The 27,575-nt window shown below is 57.8% G+C and overlaps 1 protein-coding gene and 1 long non-coding RNA gene across 2 annotated transcripts in view; one reads left to right on the top strand and one right to left on the bottom strand.

The window, feature by feature from the left end:
• The window catches only part of LOC121059423, a 20,820-nt gene extending 9,871 nt beyond the window's left edge, over nt 1–10,949 (bottom strand). The window contains exons 1-2 of the long non-coding RNA XR_005814568.1: nt 10,818–10,949; nt 5,370–5,556 (exon numbers count right to left, since the gene is read on the bottom strand). This is a non-coding gene — a long non-coding RNA (uncharacterized LOC121059423). The remainder of the gene's footprint in view (nt 1–5,369; nt 5,557–10,817) is intronic.
• WNT2B (Wnt family member 2B) lies at nt 10,271–27,575 on the top strand. Its single transcript, XM_040536278.1, has 5 exons — nt 10,271–10,873; nt 21,927–22,147; nt 24,505–24,782; nt 25,250–25,514; nt 26,504–27,575. The coding sequence occupies exons 1-5, from the start codon at nt 10,710–10,712 to the stop codon at nt 26,731–26,733; spliced, it is 1,158 nt and encodes a 385-aa protein (XP_040392212.1). The 5' UTR covers nt 10,271–10,709; the 3' UTR covers nt 26,734–27,575.

Raw genomic sequence — 27,575 nt, 5'->3', positions numbered from 1 at the left:
GCACCCTTTAGAGCAACACTGGGTTATTTTAATGACAAGGCAGCTTGCTGAGAAAACCCCACTTGCAGCGCTGCTTAGTCCCTCCCAGCCTGCTGAAAGAGAGAATTCCAAGCAAAAGAAATAAATTTGACCCCACTGATCTCTCACAGAGAGAACCAGGTTAGCCAGGGCAGGTTTGAGACTTTCTGATCTCTGTAAATCCACCAGACACGCTGCGGTGCTGCCAGTCGCGGCTGCACTGCCCACAGGCACACAGCCCCAGGGCACTGCAGGGCCCGGCTGCTGCTGCCACCAGGTCCCAGGGCAAGCAGCACAACTGCCCCAGGTCTGTCCTGCACCCAGCAAACCACCCCCCCTCAGGCTGCAAAGGGGCAACATATGGGACCTGTTAGCTGGATGCATATAAAATTCAAAGCTGCATTAGTCATCAGCTCCGTTACGCTCACCCCACCACCGGTAGATGCTGCTTTTGCAGAAGCGACCGACAACTGCTTGTGTTTCTGCTGTCAGCTCCAATAAACAACCGTGTTTAATACCGTGGGGGGAGAGGAGGCTCAGAAACTCTATCCAAAAATAACAAGTTTCAAGCACGATATCCTTGCCAGCTTAATGCCTCAGTCTCTCCCCCAGCTTGCTGTGCTGCACTAGAGGGAAGCAGGGTCCAAGAGCCAAGGCGACCCATCGCTCATAAATCACCGGCCCCCCACATGCTGTCCCGGCAGCCCTCCCGCGGGAGCCCGCCACACGGCCACACACTTCTCAGCATGCAGGACCCCGTGAATCACGCACCATTAACATTCTTGGAGTGACATCTCCAAAATACTTCGGGGATAAATTGTTTGCTGGCTGATTTGCAGCGCATTTAGGCAACGTTACGAGGAGGTGTGCTGGTGGGGAGCCAAGGGCTAGGTCCCAGCAGCGGGCGCGCTCCCTCGGGTCATTTGGATGTCACCCGGCACCGGCAAATGTGGCACAGCTTTGGCCTTGTGATGGACACAGGAACCCCGGAGCCATGGGATGACCCTGCGGAACGTGCACCACTCGGCAGAGGCCGTTCCAGCATCTCTCTGTCCTCACAGCCCCTCCAGCGCTCCGCAGCTGACCTCACCGTCAGAGGGCTCCGCACCCAGCACCAGCCACAAGAGCATCGCCTGCTGCAGCCCTGCCGCAGCACAGCCCGGCACCAGCAGGCAGGATTCCGGCACTCGAGGGGGGATTAGACATCAAAAAGAAGGCAGACAGGAACACAGAGAGCCCCTTCCATCTGTTTAGCACAGCCACGGCCCCGCTTACCCTGCTCTGCCCCCAGATCAAAGCAGCGGCCGATGGCACTGATTAGCATCTCCCTGCAGAGCAGCGCCCGGCCGGCGCAGCCGAGAGCTTCATCTGCCCAGCAGAAGGAGCGGAGGGACAAGGATGGAGCGAGAGGAGCTGGGGGCTGCAGGGAACCTGTGGGGAGGGAAAGATGGCAACAGAGAAAAACCTCCCATGGGGAGACCCCCGGCAGCTGCAGGGAGCCCCTGGCAGGAAGGAGAGCCACGAGGACAGAGCCCCATCCCGCACCTCCAGCCTGCGGAAGCAGAGCGAGCACCAGCCCCTTACAGCAGACCAGGACTTCTAGTGCAGCACTGAAGGGGATCAGTTCGGCAGCTCTCACGATGCCCTGACCATACTGAAGAGCAAAAGTTCTCAGAGCAGACAGCCTGAGCGAAAGCAGGGCTGCTGCACACGGAGCCGTGGGCTTCCCCTACCTCCTCTGCAGCAGCACGAGGCTCGCAGAGGCACGGGGAGATCGCGCAGTGTTCCAGACACGGGCTGTGCCTGCAGGGGCCGGAGACACCTCCCTTGGGAAGGGGATAATGTTCACTCCTGCTGGCAGGGTTAGCCGTACAGCAGGGCAGCTGAATCAGAGCTCGGCTGCTAATAGGATTATGCCCCGGGACCGCCAGTGAAGCGCAGCCACCGGCGCTGCCACAGCCCCGCTCGCAGAGCCCCCGCCACATCCCCGGGCTGCGAGGTGCACTTGCCTTTTGTTTGAAACATCACAATAAAGGCCTGGGCCGAACCCTTGACACCGGGTGAGCCCAGGGACCAGGCTCCACTTCCACCACCCAGAGGGGCTTTGACCTCTGGCATCCCACCAGGCAGCACCGGGACATGGGGCTGAGCAGCTGCCCCAGCCTCCTGCACCGCAACATCGAGACCTTGCCGAAACCCTCACAAACCCCAGCCTGCACACCAGAGACGTGGCCCCACAGGGCAGGGCTGCAGAGCTGGGATGCCCCCTCCTCTGGGAGGCCCCTGCAGGGCCGGGGTGAGCAGCAGCAGCTGAGCCGCGTTCCTGGCAGCACACCCACCGCAAAATGCTGGGTGCTGCAAGGGGCATCCCACGCAACCAGGCAGCACCAAGCGTGCCAGCAAGCTTTCTCCACTTCAAAGCTTGACATGATACCCCCAGTATCAAGGGGATCTTCCCACATTCTTTGGGAACTCTGGCTCAAACCCTCAATTTCCCGGGAAGCACAAACCTTCAGGTGTCCTACATAAGGGTCTCCACTGCGTTCCTCCAGACGGCCTGGATGCTTCCCAAACACACTCCTCACATGTGAGGATTAACTGAATAATCAGGTCAAATGCAAATCATCAATACAGCTCAATGAGATGCTGCTTTCTGTGACATCTTCATTTCCTTGAACAGCAGATTTGCACCAGACCAGACATTTTTAAGGCATGGGGAAGCACCAAGCAAAATAGTGCTGTACAATTTTTAGGATAACAATGGATTTCACCTGCTTCAGCCTCCAATCTCCACAGTAGCTAACGTTACCTGGCACTGGCTCTTGACACATCAGCACGCAGGCTATCAGAGCAAATGCCTCTGTTCCTGGCACACTGGGGCTGAAAGCACAGCTTGCTCCTCTGACTCCTTGTCAGACTTCACAGGGGCTGGCAACTGAAAGCACATCCAATTTAGCCACAGTTCATTATCCAACATAGCATGACACTGGGCCACTTGCAGACATAATCCAGCTTCCTCCTGCCTTGCAAGATGTATTGACCAAAGGCGAGGAAACAGCATTAATAGCTCACTGCTGTGCAGACAAATCTGGGCAGCAGCAATGAGGTTCTTTGGGCTATTTCTGTCCAATCCTACATGAGAGTAAATCAGAAGCTTCTGCAGACTTTCATTAAATTTCTCTCCATTAACACCACCGTAACAGAGATCGGAATTTATCCTCTCTTTTAGATATATATATTATTTTTTTCCTGGTACTTTAAAAAAATGCTAAAACTCTTCAGCTTCTAGCTGAGCTTGAGATAAAAGTTAACCTCTGAACCATACAGCATCTTTCATATAAGGCACCATATAGAGAGGGCTTCTTAAAGCAAGTCTAGCTTGGTAACACGTATGTTCTAGATGGTTTCTGTTTGCTCTCGTCCTCACCTCCTGGAGCCAGGGAACAAGGGACACCAGCCTTCCCCATGCACAGCAAACAGAGGCGAGAACCAGAGATGCCAGCTTTGAGCCTTTGAGCTTGGGGCCAACCCACGTTCCCTGGGGGGAAATGCAGTCGCACCCATGCTGGTGGAGCATGGTCCCAGTGAGACCTGTAGGAGATTCACCAGTACTGAGGATAAACACAAGGAGAAAGAGGTCCCTGCTCCCCCAGACCCAAGAATGTTGCCCTTGCAGCAACAAAGATTCATTAAGACTCTCAACTCTCATGCTACAGAGGTTCCAGCACATATAATTTTTCAGAATGTACACGTGTGTGTATGCACACATATGCACACTCTTTACCAGCTCTCAGCACTCTAACAACAATTAGCATTCTCGTTATGTGTAACAGCCATTTCTACCACCCATCAGAAGGGGACCCCAACAATTCAGAAGAGAAATAAAGGGCGACGCTGTCTCCTGCAGAGGCTTTGGGACAGGAGGCGCAGCCCCAGGCTGGAGAGCAGCAAGGACTCCGGCGGTCCCACCTGCAGAGCGCGCTGGATTTGCAGCCAGAGCAGCCCCAACACTGGCTGCTCTCCTGCTCACCGCCTGCCCTCGGGGAGCAGCTCCGGGTAGGTCGGGTCCCCCCCAGACGAGGCTCAGGCAGGACACCCCCCAGCAGCAGTAGCCTGGCCCCCGCAGAGCACAGAGCACGTGCTCCCGCCCTGTCCCCACACCTGCCCTGCCAGGCTGTGCACAGGCACCGTGGAAGGAAGCTGGTGAGGTTGTTGAGGGCCAAGCTAAACCCCCAGCCCTGTGTTCAACTGCAGCCCTTCCTGCTGGCTCCTGCATGAGCCCTTGTACCTCACAAATGCCCCGTGCTTCATCAGAAGCCCTCGTCCCTGGCACCGCCACCAGCTCCGTGCAGCGCCTGGCCCAGGATGGGCACAGCTCGCAGCAGCTCCTCGCCAACACAGCGCAGCAGGAATCAGCCCCAGCGAGCAGCACGTGCTGCACAGCAGGTGTAAGGGGCAGCCCCAGCCCAGGCAGTGCCCGCACCTTCCCAGCACAGCCCCCAGCAGCTGGAGGTGCTGCCTGTGCTGCGGCCGGGCCTCTGGCACCCCTGCTCACCCCCAGTGACACTGGAAAAGCTGATTTCTTGCCTTGCCTCCACACCAGGGCCAAGCAGCCTCGGGGCCGACTTGGCAGATGTACCGAGCTAGGCAAGCACGTGGGCTTTGTAATAATCTGCTATCTGATCTGGGTTTCTCTGGCCTTTCACTTCAGTGGACAGTCCTTCGAGCCCATTCGGGGACTATGAGTCACTGAAGAAGCACTTAAAGTCCATCCTTGACGATAAGGTTAGAACTATGTGCCGTACATTTCCTTCCCTAGTTTGGAGTTACGCTCGGGCTATCCACACTTCCTTGCTTATTCCACCTTCCCCTTTCATCCCCATTCCCCACCACACTGAGCTACACATCTGTGAGCGGGGCCGTGGAAGCCACCAGCAGGTGACAAGTCCCAGGGCACAGCTGGCAGCACGCAGCCGGCTCCTCCGTGCCCTGTGTTGGCCACGGGGTAAGGAAAGCACTCGTGTGGAAGGGCAGAACAAAGAGTGGGGACTTGGACCACGAAAGCCAGCTGCAATGCTGCCACCAGCCCACGACACGTATCTCCACAAGAGCTTGGGGATGCTTGGAGATGCCTCTGGGAGGGAGCCAGCCCGGGTCAGCACGGATGGATTCAGCTCGCAGGTCTTTGCGCCACGCTGGCAGCAGAACAAGGTCATGAAGTAACAGAGAAGGTAACGGCGTGCACTCACTGCCGAGTCTGTGCTGGCCAAGCTGCTTATCCGACATCATGCCAAGGAGGGCCATGTCATGTCACGCCCCTTGTGTAAAACAAGGCATTAAACACTGCATACCTTTGGGCAAGGTGAAACTCGTCGGGTTCCTCACGGGCACCAGGGCTAACTTGAAGTCCAGGTTTCAGAGCCCCAGAAGGAGCGAGCACCAAATCCAGGATGACGACAAAAGCAGGGAATTGCCTTCACTGGCATGTACCAAACCATACCGCACCCACAGCTCTGCCGCATCCACCGCTGCTATCAGCTGCGCAGGATAAGAAATTCCCCCTACATTAATGAAATGATTATTCTTAATACTTGGGCACCGCTCATATTCCTGAGGAATAGGAAACATAAATCCTCACTTGCACTGACAGCAACAGCCCACATCCCTAGGTACGAGGCAGCTAATTACATCTGATCCTACCAGCCAAAACCTGACCAGCATGTTTGTGCAAGCACTACAGTCAAAGTATGTGCAGGATTTGGCCCTATTTCCCATTTTGTTAATCACAAGAAACAATGTTAGAGACATACCTGATAGTTTTTTTTCCCTTGGCCACTTACCACTTGGCAGCAGAGATGAAGTTCTGGCTTTGCAAAATATTTCAAAACCTGTTTCTGTTCCAATTCAGAGTCACCCACCACCCCAGAAGCTTTCCAGGTTATCTGTGAAAGAAAGCCCAGAGAAATGGATGGCTTGAAGCGCTTCAACTGATAAACTCTAAATATATTATTTTAACTATGATTTTGTTTTGCATTATGAAGTAGAACAAAGATCTTAACAACCACAGAACCAACAGGCTTTGGAAATGGAGAGGATTGTTTTGGAAGTGAAGAAATGGAACATTTGTGCCCTTAAGACCGCGTTCCTTTTCCCCGAAAGCCTGACAGAGTTTCACAAAACATTTCAAGTTAGATGTGCTGCGTTTCAGTGGATCAAACCGTCCTTCCTGGGGAGGCTGCCTGCACCATGACGGGACCGTGGAGCTGAGTGGCCGCCTGGAGAGCAGTGCCGTGCTGGGAGCGGGTGCTGGGGTGAACAACAGGAAACCCCCACAGAGCCCGGAGCAGGGCAAGGAACAGCCACAGGAGCAGAGACAGCGGCTGGAAGGAAAGGCAAGGCACACGGTGCTGCAGCGGTACCGGCCCCTGCAGCCAGGCCCTGGCCTCCCGCGGACTCCTACACCCCATTTTGGCCTCTCCAGTGGTGGCTCGGGTGGGGGTGTCCCCGCCAGGGCTGCCCCAGCTCTGGGGACACCGCAGTGCCCAGCGGCACAGGACAGGCTCACGCACCGCTCGCTATGAACGCTCCTTGCTGCAAAAACCCAACTCAAACACTGGCCTGGTTATAAATAAAGCAGCCACTGACCCTGGAGATTAATCAGTGGGCTGGTGTCTCTGCGTGATGTCACCCCATGTTTTTCCACAGGCCTGTCAAATTTCAGCCCTGTCTGATCTGCTGATGACAGACGGGGCTCGCGCCTGCCAGACAGCACCGGGACGCTGCGGTCTGTGGGAGGGGAGCAGCCGAGCGCGGAGGCCGGCAGGATTTATGGCCGCCTTTCTCCTCGGCATGCTCGCCTTCGCTCTCCGCCGCACACACAATACACAGATGCCTCTGCAAGACAACGGAAAATCGGGGCTGCTTGGCGCAGTCGGGGTATTTTTAGGCATATTGCGCCATTTCTGGCCTTTGGTGACTTCTATGATTAACGCGACTGGGTTTGCAGCAATCCGCCTGAACCTGGCTGCTCGCGCACACGGAGCCGCAGCTCAGCGGGGCGAGGAGCAGGTGGGGAGGGCACGGACCGAGCTGCACTGGGACCGCTCCTGCAGGTGAGCTCGGCTCTTCCCAGAGCACCAGATCTGACAACCAGATAGATCTGTTTGCCTCCAGGAAGGCAAAAAAAGTCTCCTGGGTGGAAAGCCGCATCTGACAGCATGCAGGGTTTTTTAATGCCACTAGCCAAGCTTTATGCCTGCTTGCAGCTCAGCTTGCTGCCCAAACACCATCCCAGCCACTGGGGCTGGAGGAGGACAATGATGGCCATGGAGCCACGGGGTGGAGGGGAAGCAAATGGGCACTGCAGCATGAGCCGCTCTGGGAAGTCAGCGCCACGCATCTCATGCCATGTGCTCAGGACACTGCAAGGACAACACCATGACCCATCTCAGGGCACACCAATGCCCGCAGCTCCCCGTGCCCATTCCCCTGCCGCCTAACACAGGGTGAGCAGAGGAGCTCTGGGTGCAGCTGCACCGCCACGAGCACAGGGGAGATGCCCTGTGTGGCAGGCAGGGGCTGGGCACCAACCAGCACAGGAGCAAACGGTCCCCACCACAAAGTCCATCCCCAAATAAGTTCCCAATAAACATGCTCATAACAGGGCTTTCTTGCCTCAGAAAATGGGTTTCACATGAGGTCAGCAGGCCTGGCACTGAGGGTTATCCTGGGACAGCGATTTTCCCCATTGGGGTTCCAGGCGGTGCGATTATGCAAGGCTCCAAGTTATTCCTGGGGCTGCCACATGTAAGGTGAGCTTCCTAGCTGTGCCCAGCACGGGCATTTTGGAGGTGCAGCAATCCCTCTGCAATCCCCACTAGCTCTGTGCGCTCCTGGCACGGCACCAGCACCTGTGCCTGCACAATCAAAGCAGGAATCCAGCGCTGCCGTGGGGAGACAGCTGGGGCGTGAGGGCGACCTCTCCGCTCACGCACCAGAGCAAGCCCTGCTCACAGGTCAGAGCACAGCCGCCATCACCCGCGGGAAGGTGGCACGGGCAGGCAAGAGCACACCGCCCTCACCTCTGGAAGGGGACGGGGAGACTGCTGCAGAGCAGGGTCAGGTACGTGCCCCCAGCTTGCAAACTTTTCCCCAGCCAGTGCCCAAGCACTGCGCAGGCTGGACACCAGCTACAGGGCAGCTCAAGGGGTGGGAATGCCCAAGGCTCTCCCTGCCTGCACATTCCCACATGCTGCTTTCTTTTCCAGGGGCAGCACGAGCAAGGGGACTGTCCCTCTGTCCCTGGCCACAGCACCATGTGCAGCAGGTGCTCAGTGGCAGCCAACACAAGGCACAAACCAGCACCAGACACTGCAGCACCGCACCTCCAGCACCCGGGAGCAAGCCCCAGAGCGACCAACCTGCAAGGAAAACAGAGAGCTCAGTCCTTTGAAGTTAATGAATCGTGAAAGCCTTTGAAAGCAGAGCCTTGTTTATTTACTCCAGGCAGCTCATGTGGCTGAAGCACACACACATCCCGAGCGCACTGCTAATTTGAGTGAAAGATCAAATGCGAGCCTCCTGCCCGGCCAAGCCGCGGCCGATAGAAGAGCAAGGGCTGGCCCCGCTGCACCGAGTCTCCATGGGATGCAGGCAGGGAAGGGAGAGCCCGATACAAAATGGGGAGGCAGGGCGATGGCCTGGGCTGTCAGCCAGACCCTGCTGAGTATAGTCAGGAACCAGGCGGACAGAAATGCCGCCCGTTGGAAGTAAAACTCTGTGAATTCGGGCCTAAGGGCACCACCCCAACACCTACGTTCAGCTGCAAGCCCCCCAGCAGCACCCTCCCCTCCCAAGCTGGAGCTGCTGCAGCCTGGGTCCAAGTTCTGCCCAGTGCCACGACGCAGCTGAGATCCACACAGCCAAATGAGCACCTGGGAACGTGCCACCTGCCAAATCTGCTCTCCTCTTCCCCACAACAGGGGGATGCAGAGAACTCGGTCTCTTCTCTTTGAATGAAAACCAACCGAGTAACAGAGAACAGCCCACGGGATGCCAACAGCGAGTAACAGCTCTGCACCGCCTTGCTGCAAAGTGCCACGGCACCGAGGACCTGGCTCTGCCCATCAGGCAGACACTCATGCTGTCCCGCAGCAGCCACAATCTTCATTAGAAGCACCAGAGACCCCAGCACGCTATCTGCTCTGATGGGTCTTCTAAACAAATGCACAGCCTTCCACAATACTCTATAAATATCAGCCTTTTCAGTGCAACGGCTTCGCGAACAAGCTGTAAGGCAACATTTCATTTAGGCTCTCAGACAAAAGGACGGCACCCTACCAGCACTCGCTTTCTGCTGCTGCAGTTTTCAGAAGTATAATTGGATTATAACCAAGCGTGAGTTTCTATCCCAGTTTCTCCCAGGCCAGCAAAGCCGCTCTGATCTGTAACAACAGGAGTCGGAAGGAAGGAGCAGAAAGCTCGTGGGGCAGAGGGGAGGGGAGGGCTGAGAGCTCCGGCAATGCTGAAAGGACTTCAGCAGATATTGGGGGCTGTGGTCCCAGTGAAAAATTAGGCATCTAGGGAAGTGCCAGCAACGAGAGAGGTTACCCATGTAAGACTAATGCCTTCACCACCAGGGTGAGGAAGGGCCGGTCTGCCAAGGGCCACAAGGGAAAGGGGAGCTCCCAGCCCCGGCCCTCACAAGCTACCAGACACCTGGGGAGGAAGGAGAGTTTAGAGTCAAGGGCAGCTCCTCCGCCAGCCCTCCTTGTCCCGCGGTCCCAGGGATCCAGCAGAGATCGGAGACCCCCCCGGGCGCACGCAGCCGCCAAACGCGGCCCGACGGGGCGGGCTGCAGCCGGGGGCCGGCGGTGCCCGCGCACGGGGACGGCGAACGGCGCTGCCCGGGGACCGCGCGTCCCCGCGGGGGCTGCGCCCTGCCCCGGCCCCGCTCCGGAGCGCGGGGGCCCGGGGAAGCCGCGGGCACGGCGCTGCCCCGGGCCCGCCCCGCGGGCGCGGAGAGGCGCGGAGCGGGGTCCGGGCGGCCGTTTCCCACCCTGCAGTGACACCTGGCGGGGGCGAGCGCGGCAGGAGCCGGCGGCGGCCCCGAGCATCCCGCCCGGCCGCTGCGCCCCTGCCCCGGGCGGACCCCGACGGGGCGGCCGCGGGAGCGCGGGCGGGGGCGCGGCGGCCGGAGCTGCCCTGCGGGGCGGCGGGCGGTGGGCAGGGGCCCGCAGGGGGCTGTCCGCCGTGCCCTCGGGGAGGCGGGGGTCGGTCCGGCCGGAGCCGCGGCTCCGCGCTTCTGACTCTGCCCAATGAGAGCCCGCAGCCCGCCGCGAGCTGTCAATATTTGGCCGCGGCCCCCGCGCTCCCATCCCCAGTGCGTCCTCGCCCTCCGCGCGCAGCCCTCCATGGCCCGGCCCGGCCCCGCCGCCCGCCCCGCTCCGCTCGGGGGGCGCTGAGCCCCGGGACCCCCCGCCCCCCCGGAGCCCCGCCGCCCACCCCCGCAGCAGCAGCATGCTCCCGGCGCGGGGGCGCAGCCGGGGCTCGCTCAGCCGCGCGGAGCCGGGAGCCGCGCACCGGGGCAGTGACGGGCACGGCTCGGCGCCCGCACCGCCGTCGCCCGAGGGGAGCGCGGGCGGGCCCCCGGCCCCGCTCGTTCCTCCGGCCGGAGCGCGCCGCGCAGAGATATGCTGAGCACAAACCGCCTGGAAGCGCCTCCTGGGATTGCCGTGGCCCCCGGGCGTGCGGAGTGCGGAGCCTTCCCTCGGACGGCGGGCGCGGCCCCGCGGATTTACCTGCCCTTCGTCCTCATCCTGCTCGCCCTGCCGCCCCGCGCCGACTCCTCGTGGTGGTGAGTGTCTCGCCGGCACGGGAGAGCCCGGCCCCAGCCGCCCCGACGGGCGGCAGCGGAGCCGAGCCGCGGCGCTCGGGGGGAGCCGGGCTGGGGGCCGGGAAGCGGCCGCGGGGCCCCGGGCAGCGCTGCGGGACCGGGCAGGGCCGGGCCGAGCCGGGCAGCCCCGGCTCCCCCCGGGCCCCGGCTCCCCCGGGGATCCCACGCAGGACGGGTCTGGTCCCGCCGGGCTCCGCGCCGCCACCTGCGCGGCCCTCGGGGAGAACCCCGCGGGGTCTGCCTGGGAGCCGAGCACCGGGAGCCCGCTCCGCCGCCCGGCCCTTTAAAAGGCAGCGAGGGCAGAGCAGGACCAGTCCCCTCGGCACGAGCTGCAGCTGGGAAGCAGCGCGGGCAGGGGGAGATGGGGCTGCCCTGATTAACCCGCTGCGGGCGGGGAGCAGCCTGGCTCTCCCGAACCTCTCCGGGCTGCACTGTCGCCCCGGCACTTGCACGGTAGCTGCTCGTGGGCTCCCGGGGCACTGCTCTCCCTCACTGGAAGGCGGTAAGGCTCCGTGGCAGCTGGAAGTGATGCCATAGAAAATGCCAGAGGAGCTGTGGCGAGAGGAGCCACACAGCCTCTTAGAAACTGATCTCCTTCTGTCCTAATTCCTGTAACAATGAAAATTCATGTCTGCAGAGTGAGAGTAATTAGGAAAACTGGGAATGGGAAGTTTTTCAAGTAAGCCTTTGCTGCTTCAACAGCTCAGTAACACTAAAGAGGGGAGGAAAAAAAACACCGTTGCTGCAGAAAAGTTCTCGGTATCCTCCCGTCCTGTAACAGCCCTCTCTAATCTTGTGCAAAACACCAATTTACGCGCCAATCCCATCATCATTAGCACATTGCGGTGGATGAAGCCGAATTTAATCAAATTCAATCCGTCTGACACCGAGGGGGGACTGGTGGCTCTGGAGCTCGTTAAGTGCCGCTGAGCACTGCCCGGGGCTGGGAGCGCTTCGAGGCTCTCGGTGAGAGCTTCCCGGGACGGGGAGAGGGGAAAAGGAAGGGGGAGAGGAGAAGAAGGGGAAGGGACCGGCGCTGCAGGGGCAGCCCGGAGCCCAGCTGGCGGCAGGGGTGCCATTCCCGGCACTGCCCCGGGAGACCTCCTGCAGCCCGATCGGCCCCCGTGGAACCGAAATCACCGGGTGAGAAAACGAGTCACCGGCCGCGGGGATCAGGTTGATACAGGACTGGCCTGGCTTCCAGCCGCTATCTGCCCCCACCCATCAGGGCTGGTGAAGACAGGACAACATCTGCGCGGAAGGTGATGTTGCTGATATGCCAAAAGCTGAGGAAGGAAGAGTCTTAGGGTAGCGGGGAAGTCGAAGTATTTCTCTTCATTACCAAGGAGGCAGGAGAAGGAGAGGGAAGCTGCTGGAGCGCAGGAGTAGGTGCGCAGGGTAAAGCAACTGGAAAAAGACCAGGCTACGGCACGGTCACAAAGCCCTCTGCCCAGAGCTGAACAGTTCTGCTAAGGCACCCCGATACCAGCTCACAAGAGTAAAGTCTTTCTTTAGGGACAGCGCGAAAAACATTTTCCTTGCTTTTGTACCCCACTTCTCCCCACAATGACCATGGTGTCGGCCCCAGTTCCAAATGCGCGTCTCTACCCAGCAAGCGGGAGCAAAACCAGCCATGCTTTAAGCCTCGGTAGCTGTGGCTTATTTGTAGGAAGCTAGATTTAGCTCGCACAGCAGTTTGTGTTCTCAGCTTGCAGGCTGACTCCCCGGTTGGCAGCCTCTCATTTGAGGGAGAAAGAGGAGCCGGGGCAACCTGGTGATGGGGGCAGGGGCTCAGCCGGGGAGCGGGGCAGTGCCCCCACCCAGCCCAGCGTGCTCCTTAAGCCATGGTGGAGCCCAGCACACTTCTTTGGACCTCTTCCATAAAGCAGAATCGGTCCCAGTGTCGTTAAATATGACTTTTTTTTTTAAATTTAAACCAAATATATTAAACTCAGAAGTTGACATTTTTGGTTGTACTTTCTCTCTTTTTTTTTTTTTTTTTTTAGACCAGAGCATTCCTCAGAAAACCTTCATTGAAACAAATGCTTGCCTGCTGTACATGTCGGTTCTGATCAAACAGCGTGTTTAGATGAAATTGTGTTTTACTGAAAATGGTTTCAACCAGCTGTGGTTTGGGAAAAAGTTGTTCAGTGATTTGCATAGGTTTCCAAGCACATCTTTAGCACTACTGATATTACAGTAAATACATTTGGTGGTGCATCATCGTTCCTTATTTTTATTATTATTGCCAAATTCTTCTAGGGATTCACACACAATAAACTTGTGGAAATAGAGGAAATGCTTCTCATTTTCAGAGTCAAGTTTTAAAGTAGATTAATAGAAAAAACTAGGTCACTTCTGATCAGAGTACATGGAAAGGAAATATCAACCAAATGTTTCTTCTAAACAACTGCAAATTATTAATTTTTAGTGACGTCAGGCACGGCCCCCGCCACCTTACAAAAACTTCAGGAATTGGTGAACTTTGGTGCTAGAAAAAGTGTCTGTGGACGTGCGTGTGCTTGGGCTCGTAGCGGAAGAGAGGGGCTGGGGCGGGTGCCGGGGCGGCGCTGCCAGGACCACCAGCGGCCACAGGATGGACGTGGCTGGGGGAGCAGCATCCATGCAGAAAGCTCCCAAACTATAAAACGTTACTTAGCAACCAAATACCAGCTGAAATACAGACAGAAATTAAAAAGGAATGCAACGGGAAAATCCCTAAATCCCGTTTACACTTGAGTGCGTCCAAGGGTAGGGAGCGCAGCATCACCCGCGGTGTGGGGCCGGGCGACAGGGAGCCGTGCCCAGCACAGGCCTGGTCGCACTGCGAGGCAGCGTCAGGCCCCAAAAGCGGCCTCCAAAATTCCTTCCGAAAGATTTGGAAGATTAGACAAATGTTGCTTATAAACATAAACTGTGCAATAAACAAACTTGGTGTAAATAACTAAGTAGAGTTTACTCGCTATTGAGAGCCCTGCTGGTTGCTCTAGTGTGGAAAGCCATTTCAGACCGAAGGTTTGGTTAATGAAGAATGTACACAAAGCTGTATACACACACACCCCGCGCACCCCACCCTCACACGTACCCGCTTGCCTGCAAACCCACATGAATCCCCCCCACCTCCCAGACACACCAAATCCTCGTTAGCTAACTTGTTTATTGCTAACCACAGCCCTTGGAAACTACAAATATTTAATTTCATCTGGCATTGGAGCAGATGGGAGGCATCAGGCTCCCAAAGAGATAAAACAAATCTGGGGAAGGAAGAGCAGCGCGAGTTTGCGCTGGGGCCGAGCAGCCTGCAGGATCTGGCCGCGCACGGGGCTCTGCTGGGATTGGGGCAGGTCAGGGCCTGGAGCACGGCGTTTGGGCACGGGGCATAGTACCCGGGCAGGCGTCATGGGGGATGTTCTGTCCCGTCAGGCAGCCAGCGCCACGTGTCAGCTCCCTGCCTTAGTCTGCCAAGGGGCCCAGGGATCACAGGCAGGGAAAAACGTGCCGAGGGCAGAAAAAAACGCTTTGTGGAGAAAGCATGCATTATGTTCTCCGTGCTGGAGTAGCCCCAGGAGCGGGTGCCCAGCCCTTGCCCAGTGCCTGACGAAGCCACAGGCACAGTACGTGGGGACGGGGATGCTGTCCCTGCGGCAGGGAGGCAGCAGTAGTGGTTTCTGCCACTGCTCATCTCCAGGGCTTGCTGTGCGTTTCCATCCCAGCACCAGTGCTGGGTCCTGGCCCAGGTGCCGTGGATGGGCACAAAGAGTGATGGAGAAATGGAGCCACGTGTCGGCGTGGTTATCAGATATATGAGCGAGACGCTCGTTTAAACAGGCATCACACTGAGGTGTGTGGGAGGGGAAATAGCATCAATAGGAATGTTTGAAATTAAGCCAAGGGAAAGACAGCTGCATGCACGAGCCTCCCAGGCAGCCGGTGTAACCCTTTGGGGGAGCGCGGGCACTGCCGGCTCCCCTCGGTGCCAGCCTCGGGCGGGCAGACCCTCAGCGACCTCTCCGGGCCTTGTCGGCGGAGGCTGCGGCAGCGGCTCGGAGGCCGGTGGCTCCGGAGGCCCCGATGCTGCCCTGCACCAGCTGCTTCCCTCCAACACTGCTCCTGCGGCAGCGCAGCTCCATCCCATGGGCTCAGCTCCGGGGCTGTCCCAGGCACGTTCCTGGGACAGGAGCTGCCACCCCAGGGAGGGCAAGCAGCGCACAGGGGTCTGGGGGGGCCCAGCGCTTGTCCTGGCAAAGTGCTCTGCTCGGTATTAACAGCGGGAGGTCAGCAACCAGGAAGTCTTTATCCCCAAGTGCTTCGTAGCCCCAGCCATCCAGGGAGCCCTCGCTTTGAAAAATAAGTTTTAGAGTAACATCAGACTGATGGAGAATGAACTCCCTGGCCTCTGTAGCAGTCCTGGTGTTCTGTGTTGGGAGTGTATTGGAACAGATGGGTTCTCTCAGTCACTCCACTCAGTTATAATAATCCTAATTGTATTTCTTAGTTCATTTTTCATTAGGGTCACTTTCACCTATAGCAAGTGTCTCTTAAAAAAGAAACGCACAAGAAAAAAAATTCCTTCTGCTTTTCCAAACTCGTTAGCTTTCACTATTACTAATACCAATTTCAGCAGCACCTACAGACCACCATGAGGTGAGACCATGCCGGGCCTGCTAAAACAGGCATCCCCTGTTCCGAACAGCCTTCGCCCCAGCACACGCGATACGCCAAGGACAAGAGAAACTTCTTTGCCACCAGCAACTGCATTGCCTCCGCATTTCTTGGCAAAGTGCTTTGGGATTTGGGGAGGGGAAAAAAGAAATTGTTACTTGAAAGGATAAAGCATAATTTTGATGAGCACTTTGGATTGTGTTTCTACGTCAGCCGGCATCTGTCAGAGGAACAGCTTTCCCCCACCACAGTGCTAGATTGCGGTCGTTATTTCAGAAGGCACCGGGGCCCTTTTCTGCCTCAGCTTTCCTGATTTTCCCCCCCACCAGCTCCGCAGGCGCACCCAGCTTCCCCCTGTGTCCCACCACCCCCAGGGCAGCCTCGTCCCCGGCTGCTCGCCTGCATGGGGAGGTCCCAGGGCGCGGACCCTGGCAAGGAACTGAAGGCATGCGACAGGGAAGAAGGGTGGCACACAAGAAAAGAGATCACAGCGCAGAAAATGAGAAGTATTTGAATGGCACTGGTAGTGGCCCAGCATTATGATATTAAAAACCATTCAAGTGAGACTAACGCTCTCAACGTACAGAGTAGTGGCTCTAAGTGAGGAAATTAGGACTATTAATCATTCCAAGGCGTTAACAATTCCAGCAGGCCAGGATGGCCCTGTTCCCAGTGGGGCTTAATAAAATACTCAGAGTTTACAATAATAAAATAATATCTCAAATGTCTATAGCACCTTGCAACCCAAAGTGCTTTGCAATTGGCTATAAATTGTCCACCCACAGCCATGGAGAGCAGGGGAAGGAAAGCACAATCTCCATGGGAAGTATGCAAAGCACTTGAGGAGGCGAAATGTTGTCAGGCTCTCCGGAATTTGCTCTTTATCAGATAGAGAGACAGGGATGTTGGATTTGATCCTATCTGGAAGGTTCGTCTCCCAACTAAGAGCTGCCTAGGGCTCTCCAGCCTCCCACCAAAACACATTTCATATCGACTCCTTGGGAAGGAAAGAGAACAGAAGCCAACAGAGCTTGGCTCCCAAGTCAATCTTTCAGGACTACCAGCGTGCTCACGAGAGCAGTGGGTAAATGAATCGGCTTCCCCAGGGGAAGGACTCCAGCAGCACTCGAGAGCCCAGACGAGCCAGGCGGTGGTTTCAGCTCCCCATCAGCAGCGGTGCCCCGGGAGCAGAGGGCAGCAGCAGAGCCACCCTGTGCCAGGCACCTCCTGGCCCCCGCCTGCAGGGGCAGAGCCCAGGCAAGGGCACGGCAGCGGGCGCCCACCCGCTGGCCATCGGTTATATCAGGTTCAGAGGCATGCCGAACGCGTGGCTGGGAACAATTCTTCAGCTGCCTCGCTTGCTTTTTTTGGTGGTTGTTGTTGTTTTAAACGTGGTCTGGCAAATGGAGAGCCCTGAGCACTGCTCTGCAGCAGCGTGCAGCTGCCCGTGTCCCTGCAGGGACAGGGAGGGAGCCTGCAGGGAACCACAGGGAGCAACTTTGGTAGCAGGGGTTCCTGAGGTTTAATCTGACCCGACTGTCTTAAGCAAGCGGCGAGCGCCCTGTGTTTGGTGGGAGAGGCCAGGCCACGAGTGGCAGCTCCTCAGGTCAGAGGCTGTTAGATGGGATGGAGGAGCTGAGCCTGCCACCTGCCTGGAGACCCTGCTCCCAGCCCCTCCAGGTCGGAGCAGCATCTCTCCACGATTTCAGAGCCACAGAGCTGGCTGCGACTGTCAGAAGCAGGCTTTGTGCTGCCGTGTCTGCCCCCGGGCACTTCTGTTCCCACCCTGCACAGCAGCTACAAATACTTTGCAAGGTGTTTCAGGATCCTCAGGAGGAAACATTAACCCGCCATCATTTTTCAGCCATTAACTCTCTCTGCATTAACAAACGACAAACAAAAAGCCTCGTGCCTCAGCTCCCTGCATGTCAAAGCAGGCAGCAGCAGCCGCTGCCCTCGCTTAGGATCTCCCCGAGCTGTCCCGACGAGCGGTGGGGATCCTCTGAGCATCCTCTTCTCCTGCATCGTCAAACTTGCTCACGTGGGCATCCCTCTCCCAGGGTAAATTTAACCTATGATTATTCTAATTCAGAATTGTGCCTTTAATGGTATTGGTGCAACCCTGATTCCCCACAGTGGGGACTTCCAACATTTCAACAGTTGCTTTAATTATAAAGCAGAGCACAAAAAAATAAAATTTTAAGATTTGCCTTAGAATGCCAATTCCAAAACTTTCCCTCTTGAAACTAAGTAAAGCTCAAATAGTGTGTGTTTTTTTTGTTTTTTAATGCCATATAAAATATTAGATACAGCAGTGTCTAATATTATTTTCATTAGAAATTGAGTTAGAGCACTCATATTTCTCAACACCACCTTGACCTTACAGAGATGTTACAAACTATAGCAAGTTCTGGGTCCTCTGAAGTTTACCCATTCCCATGAAACATTTTCTTTCTTCAGAACTTGTTTTCCAGGAGCCATTTCCCACCAGATACCTGCTGCGGGGTCCAGACAAAGGCACGACCCCGCAGGAGCCCCTCGCCCTCACTGGGAGCTCGGTGCACAGAGCAGGCTCGCACTGTTGCTGTTGCATTGGTGGGGAGTGATTAGGAATTAAGCAAAATTAGGAGAAATTTCTTTACCAAAAGGGTTGTGCAGCATTGGAACAGGCTGAGGCAGAGCTTCACTCGCTCCAGCAGGAGAGGTTCCCAGCCGCCTATCGCCGGGCGCCTTGGACTCTGGCGGAGCTCTCGGTCTGCGCGCTGCCACGCCTGGGAGTCAGCCCTTCTCCTCAGGCTTCTGGTCTTTCTTGCTAAAGAGCTCAGCAACAGGGGGCTGGTGCCAAAAGCACAATTTATCGATCCAGAAAGAGGTTCCCAAACACCAGGCAGACGAAGTCAAAGCAAGGCGTATGGACCTCTGGTCCCGGGGACACTGTGCTGCACATCCCCGGACCTTGCAGCCAGCACGCAGTGGCACAAACGCCCCCTTACCCCGCAGGGAGGGGAGCAGCAGTGGGTAGGAGAACTCTGAGCTGCTGAGACTTTGCACCAGAGCAGCCTTAACTGAGGGCAGAGAAGTGGCGTGGGCCACACAGCTCCGCGAGAGCACCCCAAGGAGCCCACGAGCCCTTTGGGGAGCCAAAACGCTGTCATGGGAAGCGCGGAAGCAGAGCGCACACAATGCAGGGGCAAGCATTGGGAGGGGGTTAGCACAAAACGCATGCTGCCAAGTAAATAGATGCGTCTGCCTCCGATTTGCATGTTTATCTTAGAAGCAATTTAGGTTTCTCCTTGTTTACAAGAGTAGAAGTCAGCAGACTCTTAGAGTAAGAAAAACAACTGGGAGCCAACATGTGACAGTTGTCTCCTGTTCTCGCAATGCACCGCAGCAGCCAGCGCTTGCAGGCTATTGAGAAAGAGCTCGGCTCGCCTCAGCTACATCGCCGGCTGCCTGCGTGCAGCAGATTTACTTGCAGAGAAGAGAAAAGATAGCGGGAAGCTGGGGCCACTTTACCTCCTCTCCACGCAGGCTCAGGAAGCACTTGCCTGTGGAGCACCAAGTCTGGTCCGTGCTGGTGCCGCGCGGGTCGCTCCTTGCAGGAGCCGACGCCGAGCAGGCGGCGCAGAGGTGCATCAGGGCGAGCAGCAGCACAGCGCTCCCTGCACCGCTCCGCACCCACCTCCCAGCACCACTGGGAGCTGAGCTCCAGGAGCAAACGGGAAACGCAGCACACAGCACGGTACAAGGCCATCAGAGGGATCGGTGCCAGCCCCCAGGCCTGAGCTGAGCAAACCCCTCTGCCTGTAGCAAGGGGCTCTGCAGACACTACAGGGCTCGTTATCCCCACCTGCACATAATTAACCATTCCCACCCTCTGCCCTGGCCCCTCCTTGCTACAGGATGCCCATGGGGACATGCCCTGCCTCCCTCCATCACCTGTGTTTCTCTGCACCCAGAAGCCCAGGACCGAGCAGTCCCTGAGGACGTAGCAGCACTTTGCTCTCGCAGCTGTTTCTGAAGTTTGGGGTATTTTTTTCCGGCTGTAAAATGCAGATTCCCCAAGAGTAAAACACTTCACAGAAATTTGCCACTTCCAGCACAACTTCATTTCTAAAAAATGAAGCAGACCATTCTGATAAGGCAGCTGGGGACTTTTCAGAACATCCTTTTTATTTCCTATTTCAATGTTTTTGAAATGTCATAGATTTTTAGAAACAAGATCAGAAGGGATGCTTTAATCAATCCAAAACAAATGTTTGTTGTGTTTTTTTTCCCTCCCAAAATTCTGCTTGGCAGGAAATTTTTCAATGTTCTTGTCTCACTCCATTTCAGAGTAACTGAACCCCACTGGAGACTTTCCGACGAAATGGAAGAGCTAGGTCTCGCCGCTATGACCGTGGGCTTTCCAAGACAAAAGAGGAATTTTCTCCCCTTGTGCCATGCCACTTTCCAGTGCCACAGCCATTCTGGGAAGGGTTTCAGTACATAATTGCAGGTGAAGGCCTGCAGGTACCGCTGCAGATCATCTGCCTGTGGTGTGCACCCACAACCAGAGCAGAACAGGCGGATGCCTGCCCCATGGACAGTAGCGAGGTGCTTGCTGCAGGCAGGTGTCTCTGCCCTCCTCCTGTGTCCTCCTTCCACTTTCTTGCTGATAGCATTTGCTCGGATCTGGATATTTGGCAGAAGAATTAATAACAGGAGAAGTAATTAGCTCAGTGTGTAAAAAGGGGAATGCCTGGTGTTTACCTTTTCTGGAGGGTTTCCCTGGGTCTGGGTCCCTGGGGTGGTGCTCGGCACCACCGTGTCCCCAGGATCCCTGGAGTGGAGTGGAACCCCCTCCCCTGCCCGGCATCGGGCAGAGCCCCTGCTGACATCCCCCCTGTGCCAACTGATGGGGAGGGCCCCATCAAGGAGCCTTTCGCCTCCTCCAGCTCTCCCTGCATCTCTTCTCCCCCCAGTGAGGATGAGCTGCGGCTTCTGTCACAGCCTCCTCCCAGAGCGCCACTGCACCCACTGCAGCCCCCCCCACCAGCCCCCAGCCCTGGGCAGCTGCAGCAGGGACACGTGCACAACTCCATCCCCAGCAGGGACACGTGCATGTCCCTGTCCCCACCTGGGACTAAGCAGGCTGAGCTGGGCCAGGCACGGCCAAGATCCCACAGTGCCCCCGCCATCGCACCAGGAGCATGCGGCCTCCAACCCTCCTCCTCCTCCTCCTCCTCCTCCTCCTCCTCCTCCTCCTCTGCCACGGGGAGCCCCCACTGCTGGTGGGAAAAGGACACCGGGGAGGGCCGTGAGGGACCCACCACCACTGCTGTGTGAGGAGAGGCTGGCGAGCAGGGGTGCAGAAGTAACATTTGCTGGCCCTCAGCGCCGTGGCTCGCAAAGCCATGGGGAGCTGGGTTTGTTATCCTCAGCTCCAGCCTGAGATGACCTTGTGCTTCTGCCAGCATTTAAACAAAATATTTTAAAAAAAGGGAAAAGATCCCATTGCTTTCTGTGTTCACAGGGCTTTCCTGAGCTATCTGTGAGGCTGATAGAAATGATAGAACATAGCCAGAGAGAGAGAGACAATGAAATATTGCCCAAGTTTATTGCTTTTTATTATTATTAAAGGGAGGGTCTTATTTCCATACTGGGGGTTTGAAACATTTGAATCCCACCCAAACCTCTTCCCTTCCAGCCAGAAGCACAGCTCCATGGTATGTGGCAAAAATCATTCTCCGGCACAAAGCAGCCTTGCGGCTGGCTGGGGTGAGCAGGCGGCAGAGGCAGGGGCTGGATGGGGATGGAAAATTCCACCTCGCCTCCATTGTCCGTGCTGGCCCGAGGCAGCAGCGAGGGCTGCTGGGTGCGGAAGTAGTCAGGATCCCCCTCAGTTCCATGGAAGGCTGCCCGTTAGGCTCAGCGAGCCGCACCAGGCCGTGTTTGCACATTGTCTTTCTGCACCAAACCCCTGCCCACCCCTCTGCTGCACGGCAGGAGGCCGAGATGCAGGCAGCACGCAGGCAGGACGGGGGATGCAGCCTAGCCCTGGATGTCCATCTTCAGTGGTGTCCATCATCTGCTGATGCCATGGACCCCCGTCCCCGCACAGTGCCCCAGCCGGAGGGGAGGGCGGGCGGCATCGCGGAGCCGCTCCAGTGCTGGCCCTGCCGGCCCCAGCTCGGCTCCATCCCGCTGTGCTCAGCAGGGCCGGGCTGCAGCGTGGGGCTGGGATGGAGGGACGGAGGCTGGGAGAGTTCCTCCGCTGCCCCTGGGGACTCCCCTTCACAGAACATCCCCAGACCCTGCACCTCCAGCCCCCGAGCACAAGGCGCTAACGCCGGCCCCATCTCTCCTGCAGGTACATCGGGGCGCTGGGCGCGAGGGTGATCTGCGACAACATCCCTGGGCTGGTGAACAAGCAGCGGCAGCTGTGCCAGAGGTACCCCGACATCATGCAGTCGGTCGGGGAGGGAGCCAAGGAGTGGATCCGGGAGTGCCAGCACCAATTCCGCCACCACCGCTGGAACTGCAGCACCCTGGACCGGGACCACACCGTCTTCGGCAGGGTCATGCTGCGAAGTAGGTGCTGCCCCGTGCCCTCTGCCCCCACCCGGGGACGTCTGCGCCGTGATGGGAAACGCAGATACAGGTGGCTATGGACGCCACTTGTTTAGCAGTAACATTTTGAAAATGTCTCAAAAAAGGGGGTTGGGATAAAAGTTCTTCCATGGTGGGATAAAAGTTCTTCGTCCCTGGGGAGGGTCCCACAGGCGCCCGGCTGCAGTACCGCACGCTGTCCCCGCTCCTGCTGCCACCCGCCTGGAGGCCTGGGGGCCGTGCCTGGCCTCAGTGTGCGGCTGGGAGCATCTCTGCTCCCGCTCGCTGCCGTGCCCGGTGGCTTGGGTTACTGCCGGAGGAGAGCTTCGCCTTTCCCTGTAAATTAATCAAGCAGTAATGGGAGCAGACCATTGCTTTTGAAATAGCTGCACCAGATGAGATGGAGCAGGGGGAGCACTGGGGGAGAAGGGGGAAGGAGGAGACACCTCCAGAGAACAGGCTCATATGTAAACAGTAATGGGATATATAAATATTTGGAGAGCAGGGTTGGCCAGGAATCAGCAGTTCACGTGGGAACTCGCTGTTCCCTTGCATGGCAAGGGAGCCAAGGCAGAGCTCAGGCTCCAGCCACTGCTTCGGGCTTCGACCTGCAGAAGGACGGCAGCCACGGGGCAGACGCCAGCGCTGCAGGGAGGGCAGGGACCAGGAGGGTCCTTCCCGGCTCCAGGTGAGGACAGGGACACCGACACGGTGCCTGTGAAGCACTGAAGGTGGAGTGGGGCACTTAAGGTGCCAGCAGCGCTGCTGCAGACCCTGGGGCCACCCGCCCATCCCCGTCTGCAGGCCGGGACCTCGCTCGCTGAGCCAGGCTCAGCTCCAAGTCCCTGGGGTCAAAATTCACCAGGTGGGACTCAGTCAGGGGCTGGGTGGGGAATCATGAGGTATGCTTGCTAAAGCACAGCGGGTTGCGTGTGCAACAAGATGTCCCGCGGGACAGACGGCTGCAAGGTGATGTGCTGCGGGTGGGGGTACAACACCACGCGCGTCACTCGTGTCACCAAGTGCAAGTGCAAGCTCCACTGGTGCTTGCTAAAGGATACCCATGGACTGGGTATTGCCCATCTGTATTTCCCATTCCAGACCACGGGGCATGTTTTGTTCTACAAAAGCAGGGCCGTACCCAAGGAATGAAGAGGAAGGGCACAATGGGGGCAGGAATGGGGATGGGAGCACTCCCAGAGCAGAAATCAGCACGTGGCTCCCGCTGTGCACTGTGAGGGCTCCCGCAGTGAGCAGGAGCGCGGGGAGCGCGCGTGGTGCCCCGCTGCAGCGCAGATGCTGCTCCCCAGGACGTGACAGGCCGGGGCACATCCAGCCACGCCACCCCAAATCAAACACGGCTGGGAGCAGGAACAGCTTTGACGCACCGGTAGCCGCTCATCTGGAGGACATCTGAGCAGGGAGGGCGCCGGGGGCTCGCTCCCAGCTGGCGGGGGCTGGCGAGCGGGGCAGGCCGGGGGCAGCGCAGGCAGGGCAGGCCCGGAGCAGCCCCAGAGCGGAGCTGGCAGGGGGGAGCTGTGAGCACCAGGCCGCGGCGCTCACCCCGCCACGCTGCGGCCTGCTCGGCCTCGGCCCCCGCGTCCCGCCGCCGCTCCAGCCCCACATCCCCTCCTGGATGCTGAGGACAGGGGATGATGAAAGCTCCTCTCCGTAGCCCCATCCTGCCAGGCCCAGAGAGAGCTCTGTTCCCTTTGAAGTTGCTTTCAAAGGCTCTCAAAATGAAGACTAACATGGTTTTGATTTGCAGCTTCTTTTACAACATTATAAAAACAGCTGCGAACTCAAAGCAGAGACGCAGAGCGCCAGGCAGCACTCTGGGCTGCGCGGGGAGCCCCGTGGCAGCCGCCCCGTCTGCGGGGACAGCAGCACCCATGGGAGCCGCCTGTCCCCGCATGCTCCGGCTCTGCCACCGCCCGTGCTCAGCAGCCTCCAGGCCATTGGCCTCAGCACCCATGGGCCCGGCTGAGCCACGGCCATTGGGGGCCGGGCCGGCAGCCCTGTCAGCAGCCTGGTGCCAGCACCCAGCAGGAGCTGCTGCTGGGAGGACAGGGGATGAGGTAAGGGAACGGGGTAAGGGAACAAAGCAGTGGCTCAGTAGCACAGCTCAGGCCCCCCAGCTGCTCCGTGAGCTCAGCAAAAAATTCCCCTTGGGCTGGGTGCTGGGGAAGCCGGAGCTGAGCGGTGCAGGCAGCAGGGACGGGCAGGACTCAGTTTATCTTTACCGAAGGTGCTGCCAGCTCCGCGCCCCCTTCTCCAGGGCTGCCCGTGCCCAGGACGAGCCCGTCCCTCACTCCCTGTCCCTTCTCTCCGCACTGCAGGCAGCAGGGAGGCCGCCTTCGTCTACGCCATCTCCTCGGCGGGGGTGGTGTACGCCATCACGCGGGCCTGCAGCCAAGGGGACCTGAAGGCCTGCGGCTGCGACCCCCTCAAGCGGGGCCGCGCCAAGGACGAGCGCGGGGAGTTCGACTGGGGCGGCTGCAGCGACAACATCAACTACGGGATCCGCTTCGCCAAAGCCTTCGTGGACGCCAAGGAGAAGAAAGTGAAGGACGCCCGGGCGCTGATGAACCTGCACAACAACCGCTGCGGGAGGATGGTGAGTGCGGCGCTGCTGGGGACACCTCCGCACCACGGGGACTGCCTGGCAGTGCCGCCGGGAGATGCTCCTTGCTCCGTGGGTGGTGGGGGTGGCTGGGGTGGGACAGACCATGCCAGGCAGGGCACCCACCCCCCAGCACCCCTCCGCAGGCTCCGGCTGGCATCAGTGACCCTGGGACCGCTCCTCGGCCCGCAGTGGTCAGAGGCAGGGCTTGCACTGCCAGCAGCCCTCCCACCTTTGCCAAGCCCGATTCCTAGAGCTCACTGCCCCCGGGGCCCCACCGGTAGCCAAAATAGCAGTTTCCCAGGCTCTCTGTGGCCTGTTTGAAGGAGGGGGCTGGGAGCAGGCTGCCCTCGTGCACTGGGAAGCCCGAAGCGGGGCAGCCCCGAGCTGAGGAGTTCTGCAGGGCTGGGGGCAATGACGTGGGGCAACTGCCGCTCCTCACGGCCTCCCTCTTCTCGCAGGCTGTGAAACGCTTCCTGAAGCTGGAGTGCAAATGCCACGGAGTCAGCGGCTCCTGCACACTAAGGACTTGCTGGCTGGCCATGTCAGATTTTCGGAAAACAGGGGATTACCTAAGGAAGAAATACAACGGGGCCATCCAAGTGATAATGAACCAGGATGGCACCGGCTTCACCGTGGCCAACAAGAACTTCAGGAAGCCCACAAAGACTGACCTGGTCTATTTTGAGAACTCACCTGATTACTGCGTGATGGACAAGTCAGCAGGTAAAAAAAAAAAAACAAAAAAAAAACACCCATGATTGCCTAAAAGCAGCTCTTCCTCCCCTCCTGGCAGGCCTGCAACTCCCAAACAGTCCAGCCTGGCAAGACCCCTCTGGGATGTCAGCTCCGAAGCCAAGCCTGGGCAGCAGGGGCTGGGTACCCCCAGGGCCCTGGGGGGTGCTGGTGGTCACTGTGCCATGTCCCCGCAGCACACCGAGGTGTGCACATCTGCACAGAGCAGGAAGGGATTTGTCCAAAATCCCCAGGCTTTACACCAAAGACCCAAACCTTGTAGGCCTCTTGTAGTTATGTAGCACAGAGCCTTTCTTCTGCTGAGCAAAGATCCCTTAAATTAAATGCCTGTTGGTGGGCCAGCCTGGTGCATCTCTGAGCGCAGCCTGAGGCGGGGATGAGGGGCAGGGCAGGCAGTGTCTCTGCTGAGCCCCTGCAAGGAGGATCAATGGCTGTCAGAGCCCAGAGCACGGCTAGGGCCAGGGATGCTCCCCAGTTCCCATGGCAGCCGGCACAAAGGCGCTTGGCAGGGAAGGCAGCCGCTTGCTCCAGCCCTGCTAAAACGAGCCGCAGGCCCACACCAAGGAGGCATTTTGGCTTTCCCAGCCACAGTCGCCCTGTTCCTGGGCACAGGCTGAGCCCCGGCCTTCTCCAGGCATGGAGGGCAGCGCGGGGCAGAGCCCGCCCTGCCTGCTGCAGGCAGCGCCGTGTGCCGGGGTAGCACGGACCAGGCGTGTGACCCACGCTGCAAAAGCGGAGCAAGCACATGCTGCACAACCACCCCCAGCCCCCTCGTGTAGCAGCACACTGCAGCACGTCCGGGTGTGCTGTATCAGAAACAGGGAGATTTCATCTGCCGAGAAAAGAGCCCTGCGGAGGGCTCAGCTGGTAAACATTGGCTGCGGGTGGGGGGGCTGGAGGAAGCACTCGAGGGAGGCGGAGGAGGAAGGTCCTGACCGACTCTCGCTTCCCTCCTCTAGGCTCCCTGGGCACCGCAGGTCGCGTGTGCAACAAGATGTCCCGCGGGACAGACGGCTGCGAGGTGATGTGCTGCGGGCGGGGGTACGACACCACGCGCGTCACTCGCGTCACCAAGTGCGAGTGCAAGTTCCACTGGTGCTGTGCCGTGCGCTGCAAGGAGTGCGAGGACACTGTGGACGTGCACACGTGTAAAGCACCAAAACGGGCTGAGTGGTTGGACCAGACCTGAAGAGACGAGAGCAGCAGAGGGAAGAGTCAGCTGCAAAGCCCCCCCCAACCTTTCCAATTTTCTAGAACACCTGTGCCCCGTGGGCCATGGCGTTCTGGGAGCTGTAGTTCAACTGCATGGCTTTTATTTAATTGATTCTGCAAAGCACTAAAGAAAGGACTACATTTCCCAGGAGGTACTGTGGACCCTTCTCATTGCTCAGCAAAACTAATCCCTTCCCTAGGAGGAGTCCGCAATCCTTGCTTCAACTGTGAAACTTCTGTTGCCTGTTGTTATCTCTGCAAAGGGACAGTGCACCTGATAGACATGGAGAACCCATCGTCAGGATGCAATGCCTGAGGAATGCTGCATCTCGCCAGAGAACTTACAGTGAAGTTTCACCAGCAAAACAACACTAGTTCAGAATAATAAACTCCTGCAGAAAGCACTCTTGCTTTTTTTTTTTTTTTTTTGCAAGGCCAGAGGAAGGGTGTTGCAAATTCTTAAGTTCAAGATCTCCATGTTTCCCTCGAGCAGACCTGGCATACTGACCCCAGCTGCACTACTGACACTCGCTGAACGAGAGCAACTCCTGCACAGTCTTCTCCCATCTCCCCAGTGAGGATGACGAGCAGAGTTGTGAACTGTCAACTGAAGCCTGAATGACTGCAAGAAGACAAAGGCTATCCACAGACGTTTGCAGACACAGAGGGCTAGAGAAAGCAAACAGAATCTGTGAACTTACTGGTAGGTTCAGAAGCTGATGGGTACAACAGCATCTCTCTGTAAAACTCACTTGTATGTTGTGTATACTGCTTATTATTTTAAGTCAAAATTCATTATAAACCTGTATCAGAAAATGA

This window comes from Cygnus olor, chromosome 24 (genome assembly GCF_009769625.2).
Source record: "Cygnus olor isolate bCygOlo1 chromosome 24, bCygOlo1.pri.v2, whole genome shotgun sequence".
Classification (NCBI taxonomy): Eukaryota; Metazoa; Chordata; class Aves; order Anseriformes; family Anatidae; genus Cygnus; species Cygnus olor.
The sequence above is the reverse complement of the archived record's forward strand: the minus strand, read 5'-3'. Positions and strand labels throughout refer to the sequence as shown.